The following is a 24896-nucleotide window of genomic DNA, read 5'->3' on the forward strand; positions in this document are numbered from 1 at the left end:
ACTGTGGGACTCCTTAGCTGAAGAGTTTTTACCAGAGCCCACAACAGAGAGGTGGATTGAAATTGCTGACAAGTTTCAACAGATATGTCAGTTTCCCAACTGCTTGAGCGCTGTGGACGGGAAACATATCCGCATTGTAAAGCCAGCCGGATCGGGATCGGAATATTTCAATTACAAGAAATATTTTTCAATTGTCCTCATGGCCATCGCTGACGCGGAATACAAATTTATTGCTGTTGATATTGGGGCCTATGGCCGCTCCAATGACTCTCAAGTTTTCAAACTGTCTGCCATGGGGCGTAAACTGTATGGAAACACCTTCCAGTTCCCACCACCTAGACCGCTGCCGCAAACATCTGGTCCACCTATGCCATTTGTCTGTGTAGGGGATGAAGCCTTCCAGCTGTCAGAACACCTTTTGAAACCGTAATCTAGCAGAGGATTGACAAGACCAAAACGCATTTTTAATTACCGCCTCACAAGAGCAAGAAGAATGGTTGAATGTACCTTTGGTATTCTGACAGCCAAATGGCGGGTCCTATTGACTGTGATCAACCTCAAGACAGAAACTGTTGACGAGGTGATCAAAGCTTGCGTGGTACTCCACAATTTTGTTATCTGCAAGGAACCCATTTCCATTGAGGACACCTCTGAAGAAACCACCTTGCAAGATTACCATGACATTACCACTAGAAGTTCTGTGACGGTTTCAGTAATGAGGGACAATTTTGCACTATACTTTATGTCACCTCAAGGCAGAGTACACTGGCAGGATGACAGAGTGTGAAAGATTTGTGCCCTAACCAAACTTGTGTACCTTCTGTACCAACAGTATATACCTTTGCCAACCAAAGTTGGCTATCTTGTCATGGTCTCTATTTTTAGCTTTAGGCCACAGGTGTGTACCTGGTTGTGTTTTATGCAAAGTATTTCACCTTTTAACAAAAGTTGTGTACATTGTTAGGAAATCACCAACAATAAACACAACTTTTTAGGTGAAATACTTTGCTTCAAACATAACCAGGAACACAACTGTGGCAAAAAGCTAAAATTTACCCACAGTTATATACCTGGTTTTGAATACCTTTTTACCTTTTAAATACCCTGTATTTAACCTTTTTTTTAAACATATTTCGCCGCAGAAAGAAATGACAGACAACCAGTGTAAACAATAATTTAACTTTTATTTAAAATATTTTTTTTTTGTAAACTGTTTTTTAAAGTTAAAAAAACTTTTTTAATAAAAGGTTTGAAACCAACTGGGCATTTTTATTACAAAACACATCATAAATCTGTGTAGTGTGGGGTGGAAATACTGCTGGAGGGGCTGCGGGACACTTCGACAATGGGAGTGTGGAAAGAGGACTGGGATCGTGGTGGGGAAGGAACAGTTAGAGGTGATGGTGTGGAAAAAGCTACAGAATGGGTGGACATGTGGGAGGCAGAAGAGGTGGTGGGCAGTGGAGTGGAGGGTTGGGCAGGGACTGTAGGAGCAGATGATGTTGATGGAAAGTTGTATGGGGAAGGAGTTTGGTACGGGGAAGGAGTTTGGTACGGGGAAGGAGTTTGGTACGGGGAAGGAGTTTGGTACGGGGCAGGTTGCTGGAAGTGGGGAGATGTCTGGTACTGGGGAGGTTGCTGGTACTGGGGAGGTTGCTGGTACTGGGGAGGTTGCTGGTATGTAATAGGAGGGGGAGGATGGAAAGTGGCTGGAGGTGGATGGTATGTAATAGGAGGGGGAGGATGGAAAGTGGCTGGAGGGGGTGCAGATGTAATAGGAGGGGGAGGATGGAAAGTGGCTGGAGGGGGTGCAGATGTAATAGGAGGGGGAGGATGGAAAGTGGCTGGAGGGGGTGCAGGTGGAGGAACTACAGTGGTGGGAGGTGGAGGTTGGGAGGTAACCTGCTGTAGAGCACCGTGGCACGAATGCATTACATGCATCTGCTGGGTAGGAGATAGTGTTGCCATGCGCTCCACAACAGACCTGAAAAAGGTGTGGTTTGGCGAAGATCTTGCTTCTGAATGCATGGTTTGCAGAAGTGTCTTCACCTCCAGAATGCTGGAGTTGATCTGCTGAAAGCCTGCGGAGATTTGCTCTGACAAGACTTTTAGACAGTTCTGGAAAGATGCATTCAGATGCAAGAACTCTGGCGCATAACTCTTTTCCTGACCCCTCTGCCGCTGCCGCCCAGTACCCGCAGGTGTACTAGAGGTGGCAGGGGCAGAAGGGTGGGGTAAAGGGAAAGCGATCTCCTCACCAGCAGCTTCATGTAATGTAGGCGGCCACGATGCTCCTGTGCTGGTGGATGGGACAGATGGGTCGAATGTGTGGGAAGGCTGGGAAGGTGCAGATGTACCGGGGCGGTCGAAGTGTCCCTCGGTGCCGGTCTCCTCAGGGATCGCCTCAGAAGGGTCCAATCGTGCAGGCTCCCGAGTGCTGCTCACCGTGCTGTGGAATAAAGAGAAAAACAAACAATTAAAATAGTGACATGGTATGGCCCTGGCTGAAAAAAAAAAGTTACATCTAAACATTTTTTTGTCACATGTGGTGTGTAATATTTACCTTCTGGTGAGCATTGTCTCCGGGAGGAACGACAGGGCTCGTGCGTACTTGTACTTGCTCCTGCGTCCTCCAGATCCACTCGGGGCCCGCATCTCTTTATTGAACTCCTTCTTGAAACGATCCCTCACAGACCGCCACCGCTTCACAATTCTCTCCCCTGAAACGAGAAAGGACAAAGTGGTTAGTATACAACATCAGTGTTTCCCAAACTCCAGTCCTCATGGTCCCCAGGGGTCATGTTTTCAGGATTTCCAAAGTAAATAGAAATCCTGAACACATGATCCGTGGGGACCACGAGGACTGGAGTTCGGGAAACACTGGTTTAAATCAAGCAACCGGTACTGTATATACTTACGCTCTTTAATCTGGGCCCGAGCTTCGAGGTCCTCCCAGCGGTCCACAAGGAGCGAACAGATTTCCTCCCAGAGTCGTCGGGTAACGATAAGGTCAGCGTGGCGGCGGTCAGCCATATTCCAGAGCGGCTCCCTTTCTCTGACGAGATCGATGAGGCGGTCCACATCAATCCCTCCATCCTCACCGTCAGAGTCGGGAGCACGCTGTGAAGGCTGTTAAAGAAAAAGACAAAAATAACATAATTAGCCTCCACAAAAGAAATGAAATAAAAAGTGCAAAAAAAAAAAAATATATATATTTATACTTACACGCTGGTGACCGCCGCGTTGCTGTCGCCGACGACCCCGGGAGGCACTGTGAGGACCTCTTGGCCGAGCACCAGATTGGGAAGACTAGAGAAGAAAACAAAAAATGTTATGTCTTTGGATGTAGGCATTTGTTTGCTGTGTGTGGTCTGCAGAACATTGTTTTCTATGTGTTGTGTGTAGTGTGATGTTGTGTTTCTGCGTTTGATGCAAAAAACTTACCAATTGTGAGCCCACTCCAAGTGTCTGTCCACCCCTTCCTTCTTCTTCTGGGAGCTCCTCTTCATCTTGTGATTCCTGTTTTGAAATAAAAGGCAATGAATAGACATATATTACAGAGATGATGGATTTTGGAAATAAAAACTTACCGTCAAACGCTGACGATGCGAGGGAGGGCTCCCAGAAGATGTGCTGTCTTCCTCATGGCCAGACTCCATGGCTGTGGGTGGTGTTTCTGCTGCTGCCATTTCTGCTGCTACTGCTGCTGCTGCATCTATTGGGCGGCTGTTGAATAAAGAGAAACAAAGGGCCAATGAATATCTTGATATTCCATAGCCCTAGTTTGGAGGAATGGGGGATTTGATAATTACCGTCTCTCATCTGCTGCTGGACTCCCCTCCCGTTGTTCAGCATGCTGCTCCATTTGGGGTGGTGCTGGTGCTGCTGCAGATGTCTGCTGCCTTCTCCTGCTCCTGGTTCTTGGCTTGGGTGGCATGTTGGGTGTGGCTGAGGGTCCCACTGTCTTGCTTTTATATACGTCTTGTGGGCAGAGCTACTGAGCATGCTCAGACCAAAGAAACCGGATCCGGCCGCCGGATCCGGCTGTCGCCGGATCAGGCGCATTGCGGCGCTCATAGGCTTTCATTGTATGAAAAAGCCGGACACGCCGGATCCGGTGTGTCCGGCTTTTTCGCCGGAGACAAAAAACGTTACAGTAGCCGTTTTTTCCAGACGCCGGATCGCGTCACATTGCCGGATCCGGCGAAAATCGGATTAAACGCATGGCCATCCGGCTCGATCCGGCTCTAATGCAAGTCAATGGGGGGGAAACCGGATCCGGCATTGCATTTCGCCGGATCCGGTTTTTGTCAAAAGCGCCGGATCGCGCCTGACGGCGAAAACCTGATGTGTAAAAGAGGCCTTAGTGTGACATGCCCTTAAGAATTGCTCAGGTTGCTGACACTCCGAGCTCTCTGGCAATCCTATAATCCGAATGTTATTTTGGCGCAGTCTATTTTCAAGATCATCCGCTTTTTGCTTCCAGGCATTTATAGAGCCGGCCATTCTTGTTAACTTAGTTTCCATGGGTGGGAGATTATCTTCTAAGTGGGATACTCTCATTTCCACTTCTGTAATGCGCCCCCTCATGGTTTGCATATCCTGTCGGAGACGGCCCACCTTAGAGTGCACATCCTCTATCTTTTCTGTCAGGGATGCTCTAGTTAAAGATATGGCCTGCATTAACTGTTCGGATGCTTGTCTAAGAGTCAGATCATCCTGGTCCCCACCTCCCTATCAGAAGCGTGGTTTTTACGCTGATCTGTAGTTTTAGCATGTGATGAATTATGCCTGAGAGATCGTGCACTGTCAGATGGATCAGTTCTTGCAAATTCTTTCAGTTTGACAGCTGCCGCTGACCCTTTTGAACGATTCATATTGAACAGTGATGCAAATGGCAAGCTGAATAAACGTGTGACCACAAAAACACTTTCCTCCGACTCCGGCAGCCATAGTGTTAATCTACAATATATATGTGCTAATTTAAGCTGGGCAGCAGAAAGGAATGCAGCCAGCTCAGAATAGGGTCACAGGGTGAAGTGTTGATTCATGACCAGCCAGAGGTCGTCACCCAGGTCCCGGAGCACAGGGTGTATTGCAGTACCTGCAGGGGGGCCACAGTCTGTGTGTACAGACCCCTGAAATGACAGGAGCCGCGGGCTAGTTTATTGTGACCAGGGGAGCGCGGGGCCCATTTCTCAGAGCTCACACCGCATATTCCCCTGCAAATACCTCCGGGAATCAATGAGTCAGCCCACAGGTCTCCTCAGGAGCGGGATCTGACAGATGGCATTCATCTCTCTGCAGTAGAGACAGTAAAAGATGGCCGCCGCCATCCACTACAGGCCTCACTTCTCGCTGGAACAGCTGCAGGGTCTCCTCACTGGAGCTGCCCACGCACCTCCCAGGAAGATGGATGTTGTCAGGAGCCCGGGGGACCGTGCCATAGGCAAATATATCACTCTCAGCAGGCTCTGTGTCAGGACAATTGCCCGGATTATATGAGCTCTCCCAAGGTGCATCCTCGCGACTCTGCTACATCGCCCCGCCTCCGATCACGCTGTCTTTTGATGGCGTCGGCACCATGGCTCTCTGACCGGTGGGGATGATTTCATCGCCAATCAGAAGCGGAGTTTGCTGCACTGTAATGCACATTAAAGCGAAGAAAACATTGGATGTTCGGGCCCCCATTCAAATGAATGGGCTCCGGGTACTATTCTGGTACTCAAACCTGAAATTTCTGTAACTGTTTGTCTGAACCCGCCGGACCCAAACATCCAGGTGTCCGCCCATCTCTAATCAGATTTCAAAAATTAAGTTGTCACTGAAGGATTACAATGCCTTCTTCCCAATGTGAGTTCTCTGATGTCTAACAAGTTGAGTTTTAGTTAAAAAAAAAATCCCACATTCAGGACATGAAAATGGCTTCTCTACTGTGTGACTTCTCTCATGTGCAGCAAGATTTGAGTTTTGAGTAAAACATTTCCCACATTCTGAACATGAAAATGGCTTCTCTCCTGTGTGAATTTTCTCATGTGTAACAAGATGTGATTTATCTGTAAAACATTTCCCACATTCTGAACATGAAAATGGCTTCTCTCCTGTGTGACTTCTCTCATGTAAAACAAGACTTGATTTTTTTTTTGTAATTCTTTATTAATAAAGAGAGATTACAGCAATACAGAAGCAAAACATGTTCAAATTTTGAGGTACAAGTCTGTATGTAGAATTACAGAGCATTAATTATAAAGTTTTACTCTTTTCAATCAATATAACACTTAACGAGGTAAATAACCTAACAAAAGCTAACCCATTACATAGGCAGGTATCCTTGATGCTCTAGGGCATACTTTACAAAGAAAAACAAGCTCTTGAGGTTCTCCGATAAAAATATTAGTGAAGAGGCCCGGTGAACCGCCCCCACCAGAATGTCGCCTCAGCCGATACAACGCTCTCTCATGCACGTCTGTTGTAATTATGACCTTAGATAGATTGAAGAAATTGGCTCAGAGGCCCCCAGGGCTCAATCACTCCTCGCCACTTACTCGGCCGCCGTGGAACCCCCCAGCCGACTCCGGGCCCGGAGTCCCCGCAGTGCCCTGGAAATGTATCCAAGGTGCCCAGGTTTTCTTAACTTTCTCATGAGATGACGAGTCCCAACTCGTGAGTTCCTCGAGTCTAAACAAATCTCTTATTTTACGTTTCCACTCTGTCAGAGTCGGGGGGGTTTGCTGTTTCCACCTAAGGGCGATCAATTGTTTTGCCGCTCCCAGCATCAATGGCGCTAGCTCATGCTTCTTAGGTTGGAAATTCTCTGAGGGTAAGGATAAGAGTGCTTCCGCCGCAGTCAGGCCTGCCTTAAGTATGCTAAGGTTCCTCATAAACCCCATGACATCTGACCAGAATTGGGCGAGAGTAGGACAGAACCAGAAAATGTGAGACAGGTTACCCCGCGACTCCCCACACCTCCAACACAGAGGGGAACTGATCAGTCCCAAATGATGCAGTTTTTCTGGTGTGTAGTACCATCACGATAGTAACTTATAAGCCGACTCTTGAAATAGAACGCAACGAGAGAAGCCGTGAGAAGCAGCACAGATCTTTTGTTTGTCCAGTGGGGATAAAGAAATATTTAGTTCCACTTCCCACGAATGTAGGAAAGGTGGCTGGGAGGAGTTTTCCTCATCTATGAGATTGGAATAGAATTTTGATACCACTTTCAGGACATAATGGTTAACCTTTGTCAATATTTCCAACCAGAGCCATTTAGTGGGCAGCTGAGGAAGTGTTTTGATTTGACTCATAAAGTAAGTTACGTGTGAGAGTTGTAAATGGTTTAGGGGACGTCTCCCCGCAGTCACTGGCCAGCCATTTGTGCATGGAATTTTCCCCTGTAATAGGTGAGAAATAGGTTTGTTTGGTAATGAGGACCAGAGTCCATACGGGTCTGTGAAATCTGGTATAAATATGTAGGGTATGAGCCCAATTGAAATTTTATCTAGGAAGTTGCAGTGGGGTGCTCTTATCGGTATCAATGTGCGTCTGGTGCATAGGGTGGCCAGAAGGATATCTCCCAGACCTGTTTTAGGTAGTGGGCAATCTGTCCACAAGAATTTTAGCGCGTTCCTACCCATGAGCTGCATCTCTATGTGTGCATCCTGTCCTTTTTCTGCCCATTTTATTAATTTCAACCAGTTTGCCAATAAGATAGCTTGATGATAAGCCATGAGATTAGGTAGGCCAACTCCCCCTCTTCGCTTTGGGCGCGATAGGAGTCGCAAGGGAAACCTGGCCCTTTTGTGTCTCCAAACAAATTTCGCCATCAGGCGATCTAAAGCGCGTAAGAATGACGCAGGGAGTTCGATTGGGTTCATACTCATCACATAGAATATTTTAGGGAACACATATGACTTCATCACATTTACCCTACCCAACCAGGACAAGAGAGGAACGTCGTATGTCTTTAAAAGAGTTTCAACGTGTTCTAACAGGGGGGGAAGTTATACTGGAACAGCGTACAGGGGTCGTTCGAGATATATATCCCAAGGTACTTGAGTGTATTGCATTGCCATGTAAAAGGGGCCAGGCTGTTCAGAATCTGAACATCCCTCTCCGTTGCCGTGATATTCAAAGCCTCAGATTTATCTAAGTTTATTTTAAAATTTGAGAGTTCTCCGAATAGGGAGAAGAGTTCCAGGACCCTAGGAACTGCAGTTATCGGGTTAGATAAAAGTAATAAAATGTCATCTGCGAAGGCAACCGCCTTCAATTCCAGCTGATTAATTTTAAACCTTCAATCCCGGGGTCCTGCCTGATGGCTTGGATAAATGACTCCATCACTAAGACGAATAAAGTAGGGGAGAGAGGGCAACCCTGCCTAGTGCCATTATTGATGGCAAAAGCCGCCGACAATATCCCATTCACCCTGACCCTGGCTGTAGGGAAGGCATACAGTGACATGATTGCATCTATGAAAGGAGGAGGGAAGGCAAACCTCCACAAAACACAAGCCATATATCTCCAGCCAATATGGTCAAAAGCCTTTTCGGCATCTGTAGAGAGCAGGATAAGTGGTTGACGTGACTGCTTAGCGTAAGAGATGGCCTGTAGGACCTTCCCAGAGTTGTCCCTCCCCTCCCTTCCATGCACGAAACCAGCCTGGTCAGGGAGAACTAGATCAGCTAGAACTAGGTGTATCCTGTTAGCCAATATTTTGGCCCAAAGTTTGAGATCCGCGTTCAGTAGAGAAATTGGACGGTAATTACAGCACAGAGTCCCCTCCCTCCCTTCCTTAGGTAGCACCGTGATGTGTGCCTCCAGGGCTTGCGGAGGAGTTGAGCCCGAAAGAAACAGGTTGAACAGTTCAACCAAGTGCAGGACGAGACTTTCTGCAAATGTCTTATAATAAATGATGGGAAAGCCATCTGGGCCCGGTGTTTTTCCTCCCGGGGTCGAGGCAATTGCCTCCTCTACTTCCTGGGTGGAGATTGGTGCAAGTAAAGTCGAATACTCAGAGGTGGGGATTACAGGTAATGTGAGATCAACTGGGAGATCAACTCCCCCCTCAAGACGGCTTTATGTGTTTCCCATATAATTGGGGTTAACCTCCCATCCACCATGTTCTCCCTGAAAAACCTCTTTAAAGAAAAATCAATCTGGGAAACATTATCCTTATTATCTAGAAGTGTTTCATTCAGTCGCCATGTGAGAGGGGAGCGCGAGAGGGAGTCTAATTTTAATGCTATGAAGACCGGGGCATGGTCCGTTACCGTTATGGGGCCTATAGAGGTAGAAGTGACCGATTTGATTGACGAGGCTTGAACCAATATATAGTCGAGTCTATGATATGTGTCATGTGTGGGGGAATAAAATGTGTAGACTTTGTCGGTGGGATGAACTAATCTCCAGGGGTCCACCAAGTGAAGGGACAAAAGTTTTTCCAAGAGTACCTTTCTCTCCTTTTTGGAGATCGACGATCTCCCCGAGGACGAGTCCACATTTGGCTGTATTGTCAGGTTAAAGTCGCCCCCCAAGAGTAGGAGTCCCTCCTTAAATAGAGTAAGCACTTCCAGAGTGGTAGACAGCCACTCTACTTGGCCTTGATTTGGTGCATATATGTTGGCAAAAGTCATTAGAGTTGAGGCCAGATAGCCTTTCACAAAAATATACCTGCCTTCCGAGTCCGCATTACTATCTTTTAAAACAAAGGGAAGTCCTCTCTTGAACGCTATACTAACCCCTTTAGAGGTGTGACGTTCAGGAACGGATAATGTCCGAGAGTGGACCCTCTGGGTCGCGGATCCGGAGCCCCTGGGTCGAGCGCACCAGGTGATGACCAACCCCTGTACAGGGATCATTAGGGGCAGGACCGCAGAGGGCAGAACCGCGACTGCTGGAACCGAGAGGGGCGGCTCGAGGGACTGGAGAAGGCAACCGGCTGGCGAGGCTTACCAAGGCACGGAACTCCGTGCAGGAGGATAGAGAACAAACGGAGGACCGGTAGACAGAGGGCTGGATGCTGGGCAGGGAACAGAACGGACACTGGAGGATGGAAGAGACACAGGGAACCGGGGAGACGAAGGTAGTGGCACTAGGAGTAGGCAGGACAGAGGACGGGCAGGAAGACAGGGCAAACACCAGAGGTAGAGACAGCAAGACTAGGAGTAGGGAACGTACGAGACGCAAAGAGACCTATAGGGACCTATAGGCGGCCAAATTAGAGCAGGTAGGGACACACAATAATCAGGCGTCCTCCCCTTGTGGGAGACGCCTGATATATCCCCTGCCGGTAGGCGATAGGCTGGCCACTAATCGGCCGCCGCCCACCGCAGGGTTAAACTACCCGACGGCCGAGCGCCCGCGCCCTAATGCGCATGTGCGGGGTAGCCGCTGTTGGGAGACCAGGAAGGCGGGGCGCGCGTGAGCAGGAGGAGGAAGGAGGCGTGCGTGGACCGGAGGAGGGAGGAAGAGGCGGCGCGCGACGGACCAGGTAAGAACTAGCCACGGGGGGGTCCGGATCTAGGGGGGCGGCGGCGGTTACGACCGCCGCCATTACAGTACCCCCCTCCTTACGTCTCCCCCTTCTGAGATTGGCAAAAAACTTTTTCAGAATTTGTGGGGCATTTACATTCTCCCGGGGTTCCCAGGACCTCTCCTCGGGGCCAAATCCCTTCCAATCGATAAGGAAGAAGGTGCTTCCCCGGATTCTTTTCATGGCCAAAATGTCCTTAATTTCAAAGGTGTTACCATCCCCAATTGGCTGAGGGGAAGAGACAGGTGCAGGATGGAACCGATTGAGAATGACAGGTTTAAGGAGCGAGACATGGAAGGCGTTAGGAACCCGGAGTGAAGCCGGCAATTTCAATTTGTAAGCAGCGTCATTAATGCGTCCGAGTACTTCGAATGGCCCGATGTACCGAGGGCTTAATTTGTACGAGGGGACTTTCAGACGGATGTGCTTGGTGGAAAGCCAGACTTTGTCACCTGGATGGTATGGTGGAAGGTCCCTCCGTCTTTTGTCGGCATTCTTTTTCATGCGGGCGCTGGAGTTCACTAGGGCCTCCCTGGTCTCTTTCCAGACTTGAGAAAAGTCAGCGGCGAGAACATCTGCCGCAGTCACCTCTGAAGACGTAGAGATGGGCAGCGGGACGCCAGGGTTCTGACCTGTAACCACAAAAAACAGTGACTTGGAGGAGGACTCATTAGGATGATTATTGTGGGCAAATTCTGCCCAGGGACGAAGTGAGACCCAGTTGTCCTGGTGGGCGTTGGAAAAATGACGCAGGAAGGACGTCAGAACTTGATTGACTCGTTCCACTTGCCCATTGGTCTGAGGATGGTAGGCGGAGGAGAAATCCAAAGATGTACCCATGAGCCGACAGAGGGCTCTCCAGAAATGAGAGGTAAACTGCACACCTCGATCGGACACGATCCGTTGGGGGAGGCCATGCAGCTTAAAGATTTGATGGATGAAGACCTCGGCCAACTTAGGAGCCGAAGGCAAGCCGGGTAACGGGATGAAATGGGCCATCTTGGAGAAGTGGTCTATCACTACAAGGATAGTAGTACACCCCGCAGAGGAAGGCAGGTCTGTCACGAAATCCATGGCAATTTGTCGCCATGACGCCTCTGGAACAGGTAGCGGGTGAAGAAGACCAGTGGGCAGATTCCTAGGCACCTTGTTCTGCGCACAAGTGGTACAGGATGCTACAAAATCCTTCACGTCCTGGTGAAGAGAGGGCCACCAATAGTAGCGGGAGAGAAGCAAGCGGGTCTTTTTGATGCAATCTTGGACGAATGCCCCCAACGTAGTCTTTTGCTCTGTGGAACGAAGGCTCACTGGAGCCACAGTGATGATCTTCGTGGGTTCAATGACATATGATGGATCCTCCTCTAAGGCCTCTTTCACACATCAGGTTTTCGCCTTCAGGCGCGATCCGGCGCTTTTGACAGAAACCGGATCCGGCGAAATGCAATGCCGGATCCGGTTTCCCCCCCATTGACTTGCATTTGCGCCGGATCGCGCCGGATGGCCATGCGTTTCATCCGGTTTTCGCCGGATCCGGCAATGTGTCGCGATCCGGCGTCTGGAAAAAACGGCTACTGTAACGTTGTCTCCGGCGAAAAAGCCGGACACGCCGGATCCGGCGCGTCCGGCTTTTTCACACAATGAAAGCCTATGAGCGCCGCAATGCGCCTGATCCGGCGAAAGCCGGATCCGTTTTTTTTGGTCTGAGCATGCTCAGTGGCTCTGCCCACAAGACATATATAAAAGCAAGACAGTGGGACCCACAGCCACACCCAACATGCCACCCAAGAAAGCAACCAAGCGCAGCAAGAGAAGGCAGGAGACCACTGCAGCACCATCAGCACCACCACCACCCCAAATGGAGCAGCAAATGGAACATGCTGAGGAGGGGAGTCCAGCAGCAGATGAGAGACGGTAATTATCAAATCCCCCATTCCTCCAAACTAGGGCCATGGAATATCAAGATATTCATTGGCCCTTTGTTTCTCTTTATTCAACAGCCGCCCAAGAGATGCAGCAGCAGCAGAAATGGCATCACTGGCAGCAGCAACAGCAGCAGCAATACCCACAGCCATGGAGTCTGGCCATCAACAGGACAGCACATCTTCTTCTGGGAGCCCTCCCTCGCATCGTCAGCGTTTGACGGTAAGTTTTTATTTCCAAAATCCATCATCTCTGTAATATATGTCTATTCATTGCCTTTTATTTCAAAACAGGAATCACAAGATGAAGAGGAGCTCCCAGAAGAAGAAGGAAGGGGTGGACAGACACCTGGAGTGGGCTCACAATTGGTAAGTTTTTTGCATCAAACGCAGAAACACAACATCACACTACACACAACACATAGAAAACAATGTTCTGCAGACCACACACAGCAAACAAATGCCTACATCCAAAGACATAACATTTTTTGTTTTCTTCTCTAGTCTTCCCAATCTGGTGCTCGGCCAAGAGGTCCTCGCAGTGCCTCCCAGGGTCGTCGGCGACAGCAACGCGGCGGTCACCAGTGTGTAAGTATAAATATTTTTGCTTTGTTTTTTTGCACTTTTTATTTCATTTCTTTTGTGGAGGCTAATTATGTTATTTTTGTCTTTTTCTTTAACAGCCTTCACAGCGTGCTCCCGACTCTGACGGTGAGGATGGAGGACTCGATGTGGACCACCTCATCGATCTCGTCAGAGAAAGGGAGCCGCTCTGGAATATGGCTGACCGCCGCCACGCTGACCTTATCGTTACCCGACGACTCTGGGAGGAAATCTGTTCACTCCTTGTGGGCCGCTGGGAGGACCTCGATGTTCGGGCCCAGATTAAAGAGCGTAAGTATATACAGTACCGGTTGCTTGATGTAAACCAGTGTTTCCCGAACTCCAGTCCTCGTGGTCCCCACGGATCATGTGTTCAGGATTTCTATTTACTATGGAAATCCTGAAAACATGACCCCTGGGGACCATGAGGACTGGAGTTTGGGAAACACTGATGTTGTATACTAACCACTCCTTTCTCGTTTCAGGGAACAGAATTGTGAATCGGTGGCGGTCTGTGAGGGATCGTTTCAAGAAGGAGTTCAATAAAGAGATGCGGGCCCCGAGTGGATCTGGAGGACGCAGGAGCAAGTACAAGTACGCACAAGCCCTGTCGTTCCTCCGGGAAACAATGGTCACTAGAAGGTAAATATTACACACCACATGTGAAAAAAAATGTTAGATGTAACTTTTTTTTTTCAGCCAGGGCCATACCATGTCAGTATTTTAATTGTTTTTTTTTCTCTTTATTCCACAGCACGGTGACCAGCACTCGGGAGCCTGCACGATTGGACCCTTCTGAGGCGATCCCTGAGGAGACCGGCACCGAGGGACACTTCGACCGCCCCGGTACATCTGCACCTTCCCAGCCTTCCCACACATTCGACCCATCTGTCCCATCCACCAGCACAGGAGCATCGTGGCCGCCTACATTACATGAAGCTGCTGGTGAGATCGCTTTCCCTTTACCCCACCCTTCTGCCCCTGCCACCTCTAGTACACCTGCGGGTACTGGGCGGCAGCGGCAGAGGGGTCAGGAAAAGAGTTATGCGCAAGAGTTCTTGCATCTGAATGCATCTTTCCAGAACTGTCTAAAAGTCTTGTCAGAGCAAATCTCCGCAGGCTTTCAGCAGATCAACTCCAGCATTCTGGAGGTGAAGACACTTCTGCAAACCATGCATTCAGAAGCAAGTTCTTCGCCAAACCACACCTTTTTCAGGTCTGTTGTGGAGCGCATGGCAACACTATCTCCTACCCAGCAGATGCATGTAATGCATTCGTGCCACGGTGCTCTACAGCAGGTTACCTCCCAACCTCCACCTCCCACCACTGTAGTTCCTCCACCTGCACCCCCTCCAGCCACTTTCCATCCTCCCCCTCCTATTACATCTGCACCCCCTCCAGCCACTTTCCATCCTCCCCCTCCTATTACATCTGCACCCACTCCAGCCACTTTCCATCCTCCCCCTCATATTACATACCAGCAACCTCACCAGTACCAGCAACCTCCCCAGTACCAGACATCTCCCCACTTCCAGCAACCTGCCCCATACCAAACTCCTTCCCCGTACCAAACTCCTTCCCCGTACCAAACTCCTTCCCCATACAACTTTCCATCAACCTCATCTGCTCCTACAGTCCCTGCCCAACCCTCCACTCCACCGCCCACCATCTCTTCTGCCTCCCACATGTCCACCCATTCTGTAGCTTTTTCCACACCTTCACCTCTAACTGTTCCTTCCCCACCACGATCCCAGTCCTCTCTCCACACACCCAGTGTCGAAGTGTCCCGCAGCCCCTCCAGCAGTATTTCCACCCCACACTACACAGATTTGTAATGTGTGTTTTTTAATAAAAATGCCCATTGGGTTTAAAACCTTTATTAAAAAAGTTTTTTGCACTTTAAAAACATTTTACAAAAAAAAAAAAAAATTTTAAATAAAAGTTAAATTATCGTTTCACAATGGTTGTCTGTCATTTCTTTCTGCGGCGAACTATGTTTAAAAAAAAGGTTAAATACAGGGTATTTCAAAGGTAAAAAGGTATTCAAAACCAGGTATATAACTGTGGGTAAATTTTAGCTTTTTGCCACAGTTGTGTTCCTGGTTGTGTTTGAAGCAAAGTATTTCACCTAAAAAGTTGTGTTTATTGTTGATTTCCTAACAATGTACACAACTTTTGTTAAAAGGTGAAATACTTAGCATAAAACACAACCAGGTACACACCTGTGGCCTAAAGCTAAAAATAGTAAGACCATGACAAGATAGCCAACTTTGGTTGGCAAAGGTATATACTGTTGGTCCAGAAGGTACACAAGTTTGGTTAGGGCACAAATCTTTCACACTCTGTCATCCTGCCAGTGTACTCTGCCTTGAGGTGACAAAGTATAGTGCAAAATTGTCCCTCATTACTGAAACCGTCACAGAACTTCTAGTGGCAATATTTCCAATGACAACATCCATCTTCGCCAGTAACTTGCTCTTGTCTCCAACCTGCACTTTCTCCTCTACAACCTGTCAAAGAAGGGCTGTAGGAACATGCTATATATAGTTTTCCAGTAGCCAATCCCGTTCGGAAGGCCACAAGGGTCAATTTTAAAAACCGGATCCGGCGTAATCCGTCGAAAAACGGATAGAAAAACGGATGAACCGGATGAGACGGATCCGGTTTTGTCTGTCAAGAAAAAGACGGATCCGGCAGAAAACCGGATCCGTCACATCCGGTTTTACAAAACATTTGCCGGATCCGGCGTTCCGGCACGACGCCGGATCGCGCCTGACGCCGAAAACCTGATGTGTGAAAGTAGCCTTACTCTGGTGATTGCTGAGATCTGGAGAGAGCATCAGCCTTGGTGTTCTTATTCCCGGGACGAAAATGGAGCTGGAAGTCGAAGCGGGAAAAGTACAGTGACCACCTGGCTTGCCTGGCGTTGAGTCTCTGAGCGGACTGAAGATAGGCTAGGTTTTTGTGGTCAGTGAAAATAGTAAAGGGGTGGACCGCCCCCTCGAGCAGATATCGCCATTCCTCCAGAGCCATCTTTATAGCGAGCAGCTCCCGATCTCCGATTGAGTAGTTACACTCAGCAGAGGAGAAGGATTTGGAAAAATACCCACAGGGAACCAGGTGTCCAGATGATGCCCGCTGGGAAAGTACCGCCCCGGCGGAGGAGGCATCCACCTCTAGGATGAAGGGCCTTGCTGGTTACAGGGCGATGTAATATTGGTGCAGACGCAAAGGAGCGTTTCAAAGCAAGGAAGGCGTCTTCTGCTTCAGGAGACCAGGAGTTTGGTTTAGTTCCTTTTCGGGTCAGGGCCGTGATGGGCTTGGTCATGGAGTAAAAGTGGGGAATAAACTGTCTGTAATAATTTGCGAATCCCAAGAAGCGCTGAATGGCTTTCACCCCGAGAGGACGGGGCCATTTGAGTACAGCAGAGAGCTTCTCGGGATCCATCTCCAGGCTGGAGACAGTGATAATGTAGCCCAAGAAGGGCAACGAGGCTTGCTCAAACAGGCATTTCTCCAATTTCGCATAGAGCTGATTCTCCCGAAGACGTTGCAAGACCAGGCAAACACTTCTTCGATGCGAGGATAAATTGGGTGAGAAGATGAGAATGTCATCTAAGTACACCACACACAGGAGTACAGTAAATCTCGAAAAACCTTGTTGATGAATTCCTGGAACACTGCCGGGGCATTACAGAGTCCAAACGGCATGACCAAATATTCATAATGGCCATCACGAGTATTGAAAGCCGTCTTCCACTCGTCCCCAGCGCGGATTCGGATCAAATTATAGGCTCCTCGTGGATCCAGTTTGGTAAAGAGCCGGGCCCCCCTCAGCCGGTCGAAGAGCTCTGGGATCAGTGGGAGAGGATACCGATTTTTAACAGTGATATTGTTCAGCCCTCGATAGTCAATGCATGGCCTGAGGGATCCGTCTTTCTTCCGGACAAAGAAAAAACCCGCGCCAGCAGATTTTCGAATGAAACCCTTGGCCAAGTTTTCTTGAATGTACTCTGTCATGGCCGAGGTTTCTGCTGGAGACAGGGGATACGTTCTCCCCCTGGGGGGGGGGGTAGCTCCTGGAATCAACTCAATGTGTCAGTAAAAGAAGCGGTGTGGCGGCAAGGAATCTGCTTCCTTCTTACTAAAGACGTCGGCGTACGCGTGATAGGGAGCCGGGAATCCTGAAAGGTCGACTGGCTCCTGAGGCGGGTGAGGACGGAGCACCGACAACAGGCAGCTTTCTTGGCAAGAATGACCTCAGCGCAGAATCTCTCCAGAGCGCCAGTCCAGAACCGGTTCATGCAACCTGAGCCAGGGTAATCCTAGTAGAATGGCGTGGGACAAATTGGGTAGGACATAGAAAGCTATTTTCTCCCGATGAAGAGCTCCCACTTGGAATTCCACTTCGGCAGTAACCCTGGTGATAAGTTCTGGAAGTGGTCTGTCATCCACAGAGGAAATCGCACGCGGGCTTTCCAAGGTAACCACTGGAATCTGGAACTTGTCCATCTCCTCTAGCCGAATAAAATTACCAGCCGCACCCGAGTCCACATACGCCTCCACAGATCTACGCTCCCGACCTAGCATAATCAAAGCAGAAATGGTAAGGGGCAGAGAGGAATTAGGGTCACCTAGGGAGGCCTCTCTTACCTGGCCTATGTGGAGGCGTTTCCCGGCCTCACAGGACAGGTCCGCAGGAAATGATTGGCTCCGCCACAATACAGACATAGGCCCTCCGTCATCCTCTCCCTGCGCCGTTGCTCAGACAATCTTACACGGTCAATCTGCATGGGCTCAGGGGCGGCACTGGTAGAGGGTTCAGAGGAATGCGGAATAGGGGCTTGATAGAGCCTAAAGGATCTCCTCTCCCTGGCTGTTTCACGCGAACGCTCTAGGAACCGGAGATCTATACGGGTGGCCAGGGATATGAGGTCCTCTAGAGTGGTGGGGGTATCCCGACCGGCAAGCTCGTCCTTTATTTTGCTAGAAAGGCCCCTCCAGAAGGCTCCCACTAGAGCCTCATTATTCCACCCAAGTTCCGAAGACAACGTCCGGAAGCGGATGGCATATTGTCCCACAGTGAGCAAACCCTGACGGAGGTTGAACAGAGCCTCAGTAGAAGCCATCTGTCCAGGCTCGTCAAACACCTTGCGGAACGTATCAAGGAAATTTTGAATACTAGAGACCACGGAATCGTCCCTCTCCCACAAAGGATTCACCCAGGCCAAAGCCTCTCCCTCCAGGTGGGACACGATAAATGCCACCTTGGCGCGGTCAGAGGGGTATTGCTGTGGTAACAGCTCAAAGTGCAGTCTGCACTGGTTCAAGAAGCCCCGACATAGCTTGGGATCCCCGCTGTACCTGGGGGGCTTTCCCAGGCATGGTGGAGGGTGAGATACTGGGTCCCGGGGTTGGATCGGGGCAGCCGCCGCGGACTGTAGGGACAGTAGGCGGTCATCGACGGACGCCATGTAGTTTAAGATGTGGAGACCTGCTAACATAGGAGCGTGCCCGGGGTCGGCAGTTTGAAGGGCGGAAAGTCGGGTGTCCATGGACTTCATGAAGGACATTATCCGGGTCTGGTTTTCCCGTAAAAAAAGTAATTCTTTTTGCGTAGTGGCCGCGGCTCCAGCGGGGTCCATGGCCTGATAATACTGTGATGTTCAGGAAGGGATAACATCCGAGAGTGGACCCTCTGGGTCGCGGATCCGGAGCCCCTGGGTTGAGCGCACCCGGTGATGACCGACCCCTGTACAGGAATCGTTAGGGGCAGGACCGCAGAGGGCAGAACCGCGACTGCTGGAACGGAGAGGGGCGGCTCGAGGGACTGGAGAAGGCCACCGGCTGGTGAGGCTTACCAAGGCCCGGAACTCTGTGCAGGATAGAGAACAAACGGAGGACCGGTAGACAGAGGGCTGGATGCTGGGCAGGGAACAGAATGGACACTGGAAGACGGAAGAGACAGGGAACCGGGGAGACGAAGGTAGTGGCACTAGGAGTAGGCAGGACAGAGGATGGGCAGGAAGACAGGGCAAATACCAGAGGTAGAGACAGCAGGACTAGGGAACGTACGAGACGCAAAGAGACCTATAGGGACCTATAGGCGGCCAAATTAGAGCAGGTAGGGACACACAATAATCAGGCGTCCTCCACTTGTGGGAGATGCCTGATATATCCCCTGCTGGTAGGCGATAGGCTGGCCACTAATCGGCCGCCGCCCACCGCAGGGTTAAACCACCCGACGGCCGTGCGCCCGCGCCCTAATGCGCATGTGCGGGGTAGCCGCTGTTGGGAGACCAGGAAGGCGGAGCACGCGTGAGCAGGAGGAGGAAGGAGGCGTGCATGGACCGGAGGAGGGAGGAAGCGGAGGCGCGCGACGGACCAGGTAAGAACTAGCCGCGGGGGGGCCCGGAGCTAGGGGGGCGGCGGCGGTTACGACCGCCGCCGTTACAAGAGGCCGACTTCGAGCAACTATGATACCATGTTGGAAACGCTGAGCGAGTCATGTCTGGGGGCCTGCCCACTTTAAAATGTGTTTCTTGAAAAAGAATTACCTGGGAGCGGGACTTGTTCAGGAGGGAAATAATCTGACTACGTTTGGCGGGGCTATTCATACCCTTCGCGTTGAGGGATGCCACAACGACCGAGCTCTCTCCAATATTGTTAGCCATGTTCAAATGTGTCATCGGAGATCAATGCCTGAGAAGAATACCTGTAATGGGGGTAAAACAATAGAACAAAACTAATTACAAAAACAGTCTCATCTTCTGCAGGGGGGGTTCGTAGAGACCCAGTTGTTGAAGATGAGTTCTAACATAGCAAAGCAACGTGTAAAAATAAAATGAAGAGTTAAGCACTCAAATTAAAACAACAGCGTGAATCTAGAAGATTATCAACTGCAAGTAAAAATCCATAGAATAAGGAGTGGACATACTCCCATATTCCTTAGCAAACCTTTTAAGGATAAATGGGGAGGCAATTTAGCAACCTGTTATTAAACTAAAGTTCATTACTATTTCCGGCGACTTGAAGATATATTTGAGTTCCCATCTGAAAAAGAAAACAGGGGGCTATGGGGGGGGAGAACAGAAATCCTCCCCTCCTGGGCCAGCAGGCCCAAGAGCTCCACGGATGGGAGGCTTGCTCCACGAGCTAAATATAATGTTCCTTTCGCAGATAAGTAAGCGGGGGTCAGTAAGGAGTGATCACATGCTGGACAATCGCTGTCCGCGACCGCTTTGCCGACTCAACCCCAGGACAAAGGTTGACCTGTAGAAAGATAATAGTCTCGCTCAAGTAGATTGAGATTTGTTCATACGCCTTTTAGCCTTTGGGAAGGCAGACTTTTGCTTAGTCGACCAGTCACCTGGCTTATCCAGATGTGGGATGGGAACTCCCATATCAAGCGGCATCCACGAGGGGATGGAAATGGGATCAATTTGCAAAGACTCCCAGGCAGCATCTAAATCCTCCGGGGTGCGGATAGTGATCTGATGACCTTCCTTCGTGATTCCCACCCCAAAGGGGAACAACCACTTGAAGCGCAGCCCATGGTTCAAGATCGCATCAGTCAATGGTTTTAGGATTTTCCTCTTAGATAGTGTGGCCGGGGAGATATCTTGAAAAATTTGGAAATTAGCGTCGTTGTATATCAATGGCGCTTTTTCTCTTGCGTCTGTTAAAATTGCTGCAGTGTCAACATAACTGAGGAGGCCACAAATTATGTCCCTTGGACGTTCATTGACTTTAGATTTCGGTCTGAGGGCTCTATGCACTCTCTCTATGATGATAGTGTTCGCCCTGTCTGGGCCTAAAATGTCCGCAAAGATCTCTTTGGACACTTTGTGGAGTGCTTCTGGCTCGAAAGACTCGGGTATGCCGCGTATGCGTATGTTTTTTCTCGGACTCCTGTTTTCTTGGTCCTCCAGAGCAAGGTACACAGAATTGAGGTGTTGTCGATGCATCTGAAGATGGTCGCCCAGGGCATTAGATGCTTCTATCAGACCCACTTGGGCATTTTCCAGGGACTCCACCCTATGGCCTATGTGGCGTATATCAGATCTAAGCTCAGACATTTCCTTAAGCAAAGGTTTCATCGTGGATTCTAATAAATGTTTCATATAGGATCTAGAGATCGGGGCTGAGTCCTCAGAAGTGGATTCACAGTCTGAGTCTCTGTCAGCGTCTGAGGCCTCATTGAATGTCTCAGTCTGGGCGCTGCGTACCTTCTGTTTATCTGGCGATTGCGACATCACTAATATCTTTTTTAGGAATTTGTCTAGTTCACCCCTGGGGACTGATGAGTTACTTGCAGGGGTTTGTTTGGTTAAACTTTTTGCCCGAGTTTTATGAATTGTGCGGATTATAAGGCTGCTGAAAACGGGCAGATATACACGCCGCTTGGCTACATCAGGATGATTAATAGAACATGTCCTTTACTGTGAAGGAAGACATTAATAAGATGTTGTTACCAGGGCTGGCCAGTAGATGGTGCTCCTACTCCATCACCCAAATGGCATAGCACCCAGGAGGACAGGCGCACAGAGAGATCGCTGGCTGATGATATTTACAGAGCCAGAGCACTATGATTCATGCAAGGTGACGACCCCGGTTTATTGGTCCTTATAGGGCTGCTGTTTTTCCCCTCCAGGGCACAAGGGGTTAATCAGCAGAGCTGGCAGGGAGCAGACTGGGGGAGTGATTCCTGTGCTTGGAGCTTCGTGGGCGGGGTTAATGATGTAATGATGGTGCCTTGTACTTCCCCTTATCTCAGCACAACACTGGCCCCAGTAAAAAACTCTTTACCCTGCAAAGCCACAGGGCCCAGGGGCTCAGTCCACAGTCTGATTTCCCACAACCTTCCCTCCACTGACAGGGCAGCCGAGGACCTGCAGGCTCAGTGAGCGCTGCTGCCAGTGATTTATGGTGTGCTGACAGCTGCACAAAGGAGAGGGGGGGCTCCGTGTCAAGCAGCACGTTCCTGGGTCCGGCTTGTTATCTTGCTTGGGGATTCCCCGTGGTGAAGGAGGAGTGACCGCTGTTAAGTCCTGACAGGCACAGCTCTTATTATAGCGTTCCAGGCAGGAAAGGGGGAGGGAGGCCCGAGAAGATGGCGCCCCCCACCTCGCTGGAGCCTGGAATGGAGGAGGGGAGGGGGGAAACCCGTGGTGGGGAAGCAGACCTCGGCCACCCGACCCCTCCGCAGCCCCACCTGTCACACAGCTCTCGCCGTCCAGAGGTCCGGCTCCACCGTTAAGCTGCAGGTCAGTCTCTCTCTCTGTCGGGCTTGATGAGGGGAATTGGCTTCTCCCTCCCGGCACGCAGGGCAAAGATGGTCGGCGCCCCTCCACCAACGGACCTCTGAGTCTCAAATAAGCCGCCGCTGTCTTCTTTGAGCCGATAAACTTTGCTCCTTCACTCCTAGAAACTCCCTCGATGTTCCAGAGAGTCTTTTAGTGGCTTTAGCCTACGTTATAAGGAGCAGAAGGTTCCCCCGAAGGCTCAGGAGAGAGGAGCTCAGGGGAAGCACGTCTGCCCTGCTCGAGGCCCAAGCCACGCCCCCAACAAGACTTGATTTTTGAGTGAAACATTTCCCACATTCTGAACATGAAAATGGCTTCTTCCTTGTGGGAGCTTTTTTATTTTCCACACTTCTTCTGTGTCTTTATTTTCTTTAACAGTCTGGGATGAATTAGGACATTGTACTTTAAAAGGATCCACGTCTGAGATGTTGGCTTGTTCTTCATATGGGTCTTGTGCAATACTTTTTTGGATTTTGGAGCTGCTGGTACAACCATCTGTCAAGAATATAACTGATGTCATTTTTTAGTCAAATAACCTTAATACTTATTTATCTAAATATAAAAAAAATAAGTAAAAATAAAAAAATACATAGAAATTGCAAAGTGTGTAGCAAAGTTCTACTATTAACTGACTAAAGGGGTAATTTAGATGATGTGATGATTTCACAAAGAATCAATTCTGCTGATGTTCATTCTCAATCATTGGCCAGTGCAAACATCAAATAATAAAACATTTGTCATTGGTCGCATATTTTATATGAGAATAAAAATGATCGTTGTTGACAGCGCATCATCCACTATGTGTCAATTCAGGATGTTCTGCAATAATAAAAAAAACCATGAGATAAGGAAACAAATCATCATTCCTTCATCAAAATGAAAGCTAATAAGCCCCAATCACCTTCCTATACCATCAATCACTGCTCAGTGATGACATTATATTCTCCTTGCAGCTGCTTGATTTTATTCTTCAGGAGAAGTAGACGGCCGTAGCAGTCACCTCTCTGTGTTAGAGCTTCATGCACCACCTCAATGACTGGAAGCGAGCGGCTGTAAGGAACATATTTCAATTTCTCCTGGTAGCCCCTCTCCCAGTAAAACAGCCTAACATGCTTTAAAGCGAACCTGTCAGCTGTTTTGGCCGATATAAGATGCGGCCACTGCCTTTCAGGGCTTATCTACAGCGTTCTACAGGGTGGGCCATTTATATGGATACACCTAAATAAAATGGGAATGGTTGGTGACATCAAATTCCTGTTTGTGGCACATTAGTATATGGGAGGGGGAAAACTTTTCAAGATGGGTGATGACTATGGTGGCCATTTTGAAGTCGGCCATTTTGGATCCAACTTTATTTTTTCCAAAGGGAAGAGGGTCATGTTACATCAAACTTATTGAGAATTTCACAAGAAAAACAATGTTGTGCTTGGTTTTAACTTAACTTTATTCTTTCATGAGTTATTTACAAGTTTATGACCACTTATAAATTGTGTTCAAAGTGCTGCCCATTGTGTTGGATTGTCAATGCAACCCTCTTCTCCCACTCTTGACACACTGATAGCAACACCACAGAAGAAATGCTAGCACAGGCTTCCAGTATCCGTTGTTTCAGATGCTGCACATCTCGTATCTTCACTGCATAGACAACTGCCTTCAGACGACCCCAAAGATAAAAGTCTAAAGGGGTGAGATCGGGAGACCTTGGTGGCCTTTCAACTGGCCCACGACGACCAATCCACTTTCCAGGAAACTGGTCATGTAGGAATACTCAGACCTGACACCCATAATTGATGGTATGGTGTGGTATATGGGGTACAAAGATAGTGGGGCCATTCTTCATCAATGGAAACCTCAATGCCACTGAATATCTGAAATTGATATATGATGATGTGTTGCCCTCTTTATGCACTGAAGATGGCACGTTCCCTGAGATTTTCCAGCAAGATGGTGCACCCACCACATTTCTTCTGCGGTGTTGCTATCCTTGTGTCAAAAGTGGGAGAAGAGGGTTGTACTGACAATCCAACACAATGGGCAGCACTTTGAACACATTTTATAAGTGGTCATAAACTTGTAAGAAAAATATTCAGAATTGAGAGTCCTCAGTGCTTGATACCTTTTAATGGCTAACTGAAAAGATGGTAACACATTGCAAGCTTTCGAGACTACTCAGGTCTCTTCATTAGGCATAGACTAATACAAAATCTGAAGAGACTTTTCAGTTAGCCATTAAAAGGTATCAACCACTGAGGACTTTCCTGTACCATAAACTTGTAAATAACTCATGAAAAAAAGTTAAAACCAAGCTCACCATTGTTTTTCTTGTGAAATTCACAATAAGTGATGTGTCACATGACCCTCTTCCCATTGGAAAAAATAAAGTTGGATCCAAAAGGGATGCCATGGTCACTACCCATCTTGAAAAGTTTTCCCCCCTCCCATATACTAATGTGCCACAAACAGGAAGTTGGTATCACCAACCATTCCCATTTTATTTTGGTGTATCCATATAAATGGCCCACCCTGTATAATGCTGCA

General features: G+C 48.9%; 1 protein-coding gene across 1 annotated transcript in view; it reads right to left on the bottom strand.

Moving 5' to 3' along the window:
- Positions 1-5832: 5832 nt before the first annotated feature.
- The window catches only part of LOC141047859 (uncharacterized), a 38314-nt gene continuing 19250 nt past the window's right edge, over positions 5833-24896 (bottom strand). Inside the window, exons 6-8 of the mRNA XM_073543188.1 lie at positions 22762-22853; positions 22527-22675; positions 5833-6151 (exon numbers count right to left, since the gene is read on the bottom strand). Of these exons, the coding sequence (XP_073399289.1) occupies positions 5833-6151; positions 22527-22675; positions 22762-22853 (560 nt within the window). The remainder of the gene's footprint in view (positions 6152-22526; positions 22676-22761; positions 22854-24896) is intronic.

This window comes from Dendrobates tinctorius, unplaced genomic scaffold (assembly GCF_039654945.1).
Source record: "Dendrobates tinctorius isolate UK_male_01 unplaced genomic scaffold, ASM3965494v1 ptg000129l, whole genome shotgun sequence".
NCBI classification, from domain to species: domain Eukaryota; kingdom Metazoa; phylum Chordata; class Amphibia; order Anura; family Dendrobatidae; genus Dendrobates; species Dendrobates tinctorius.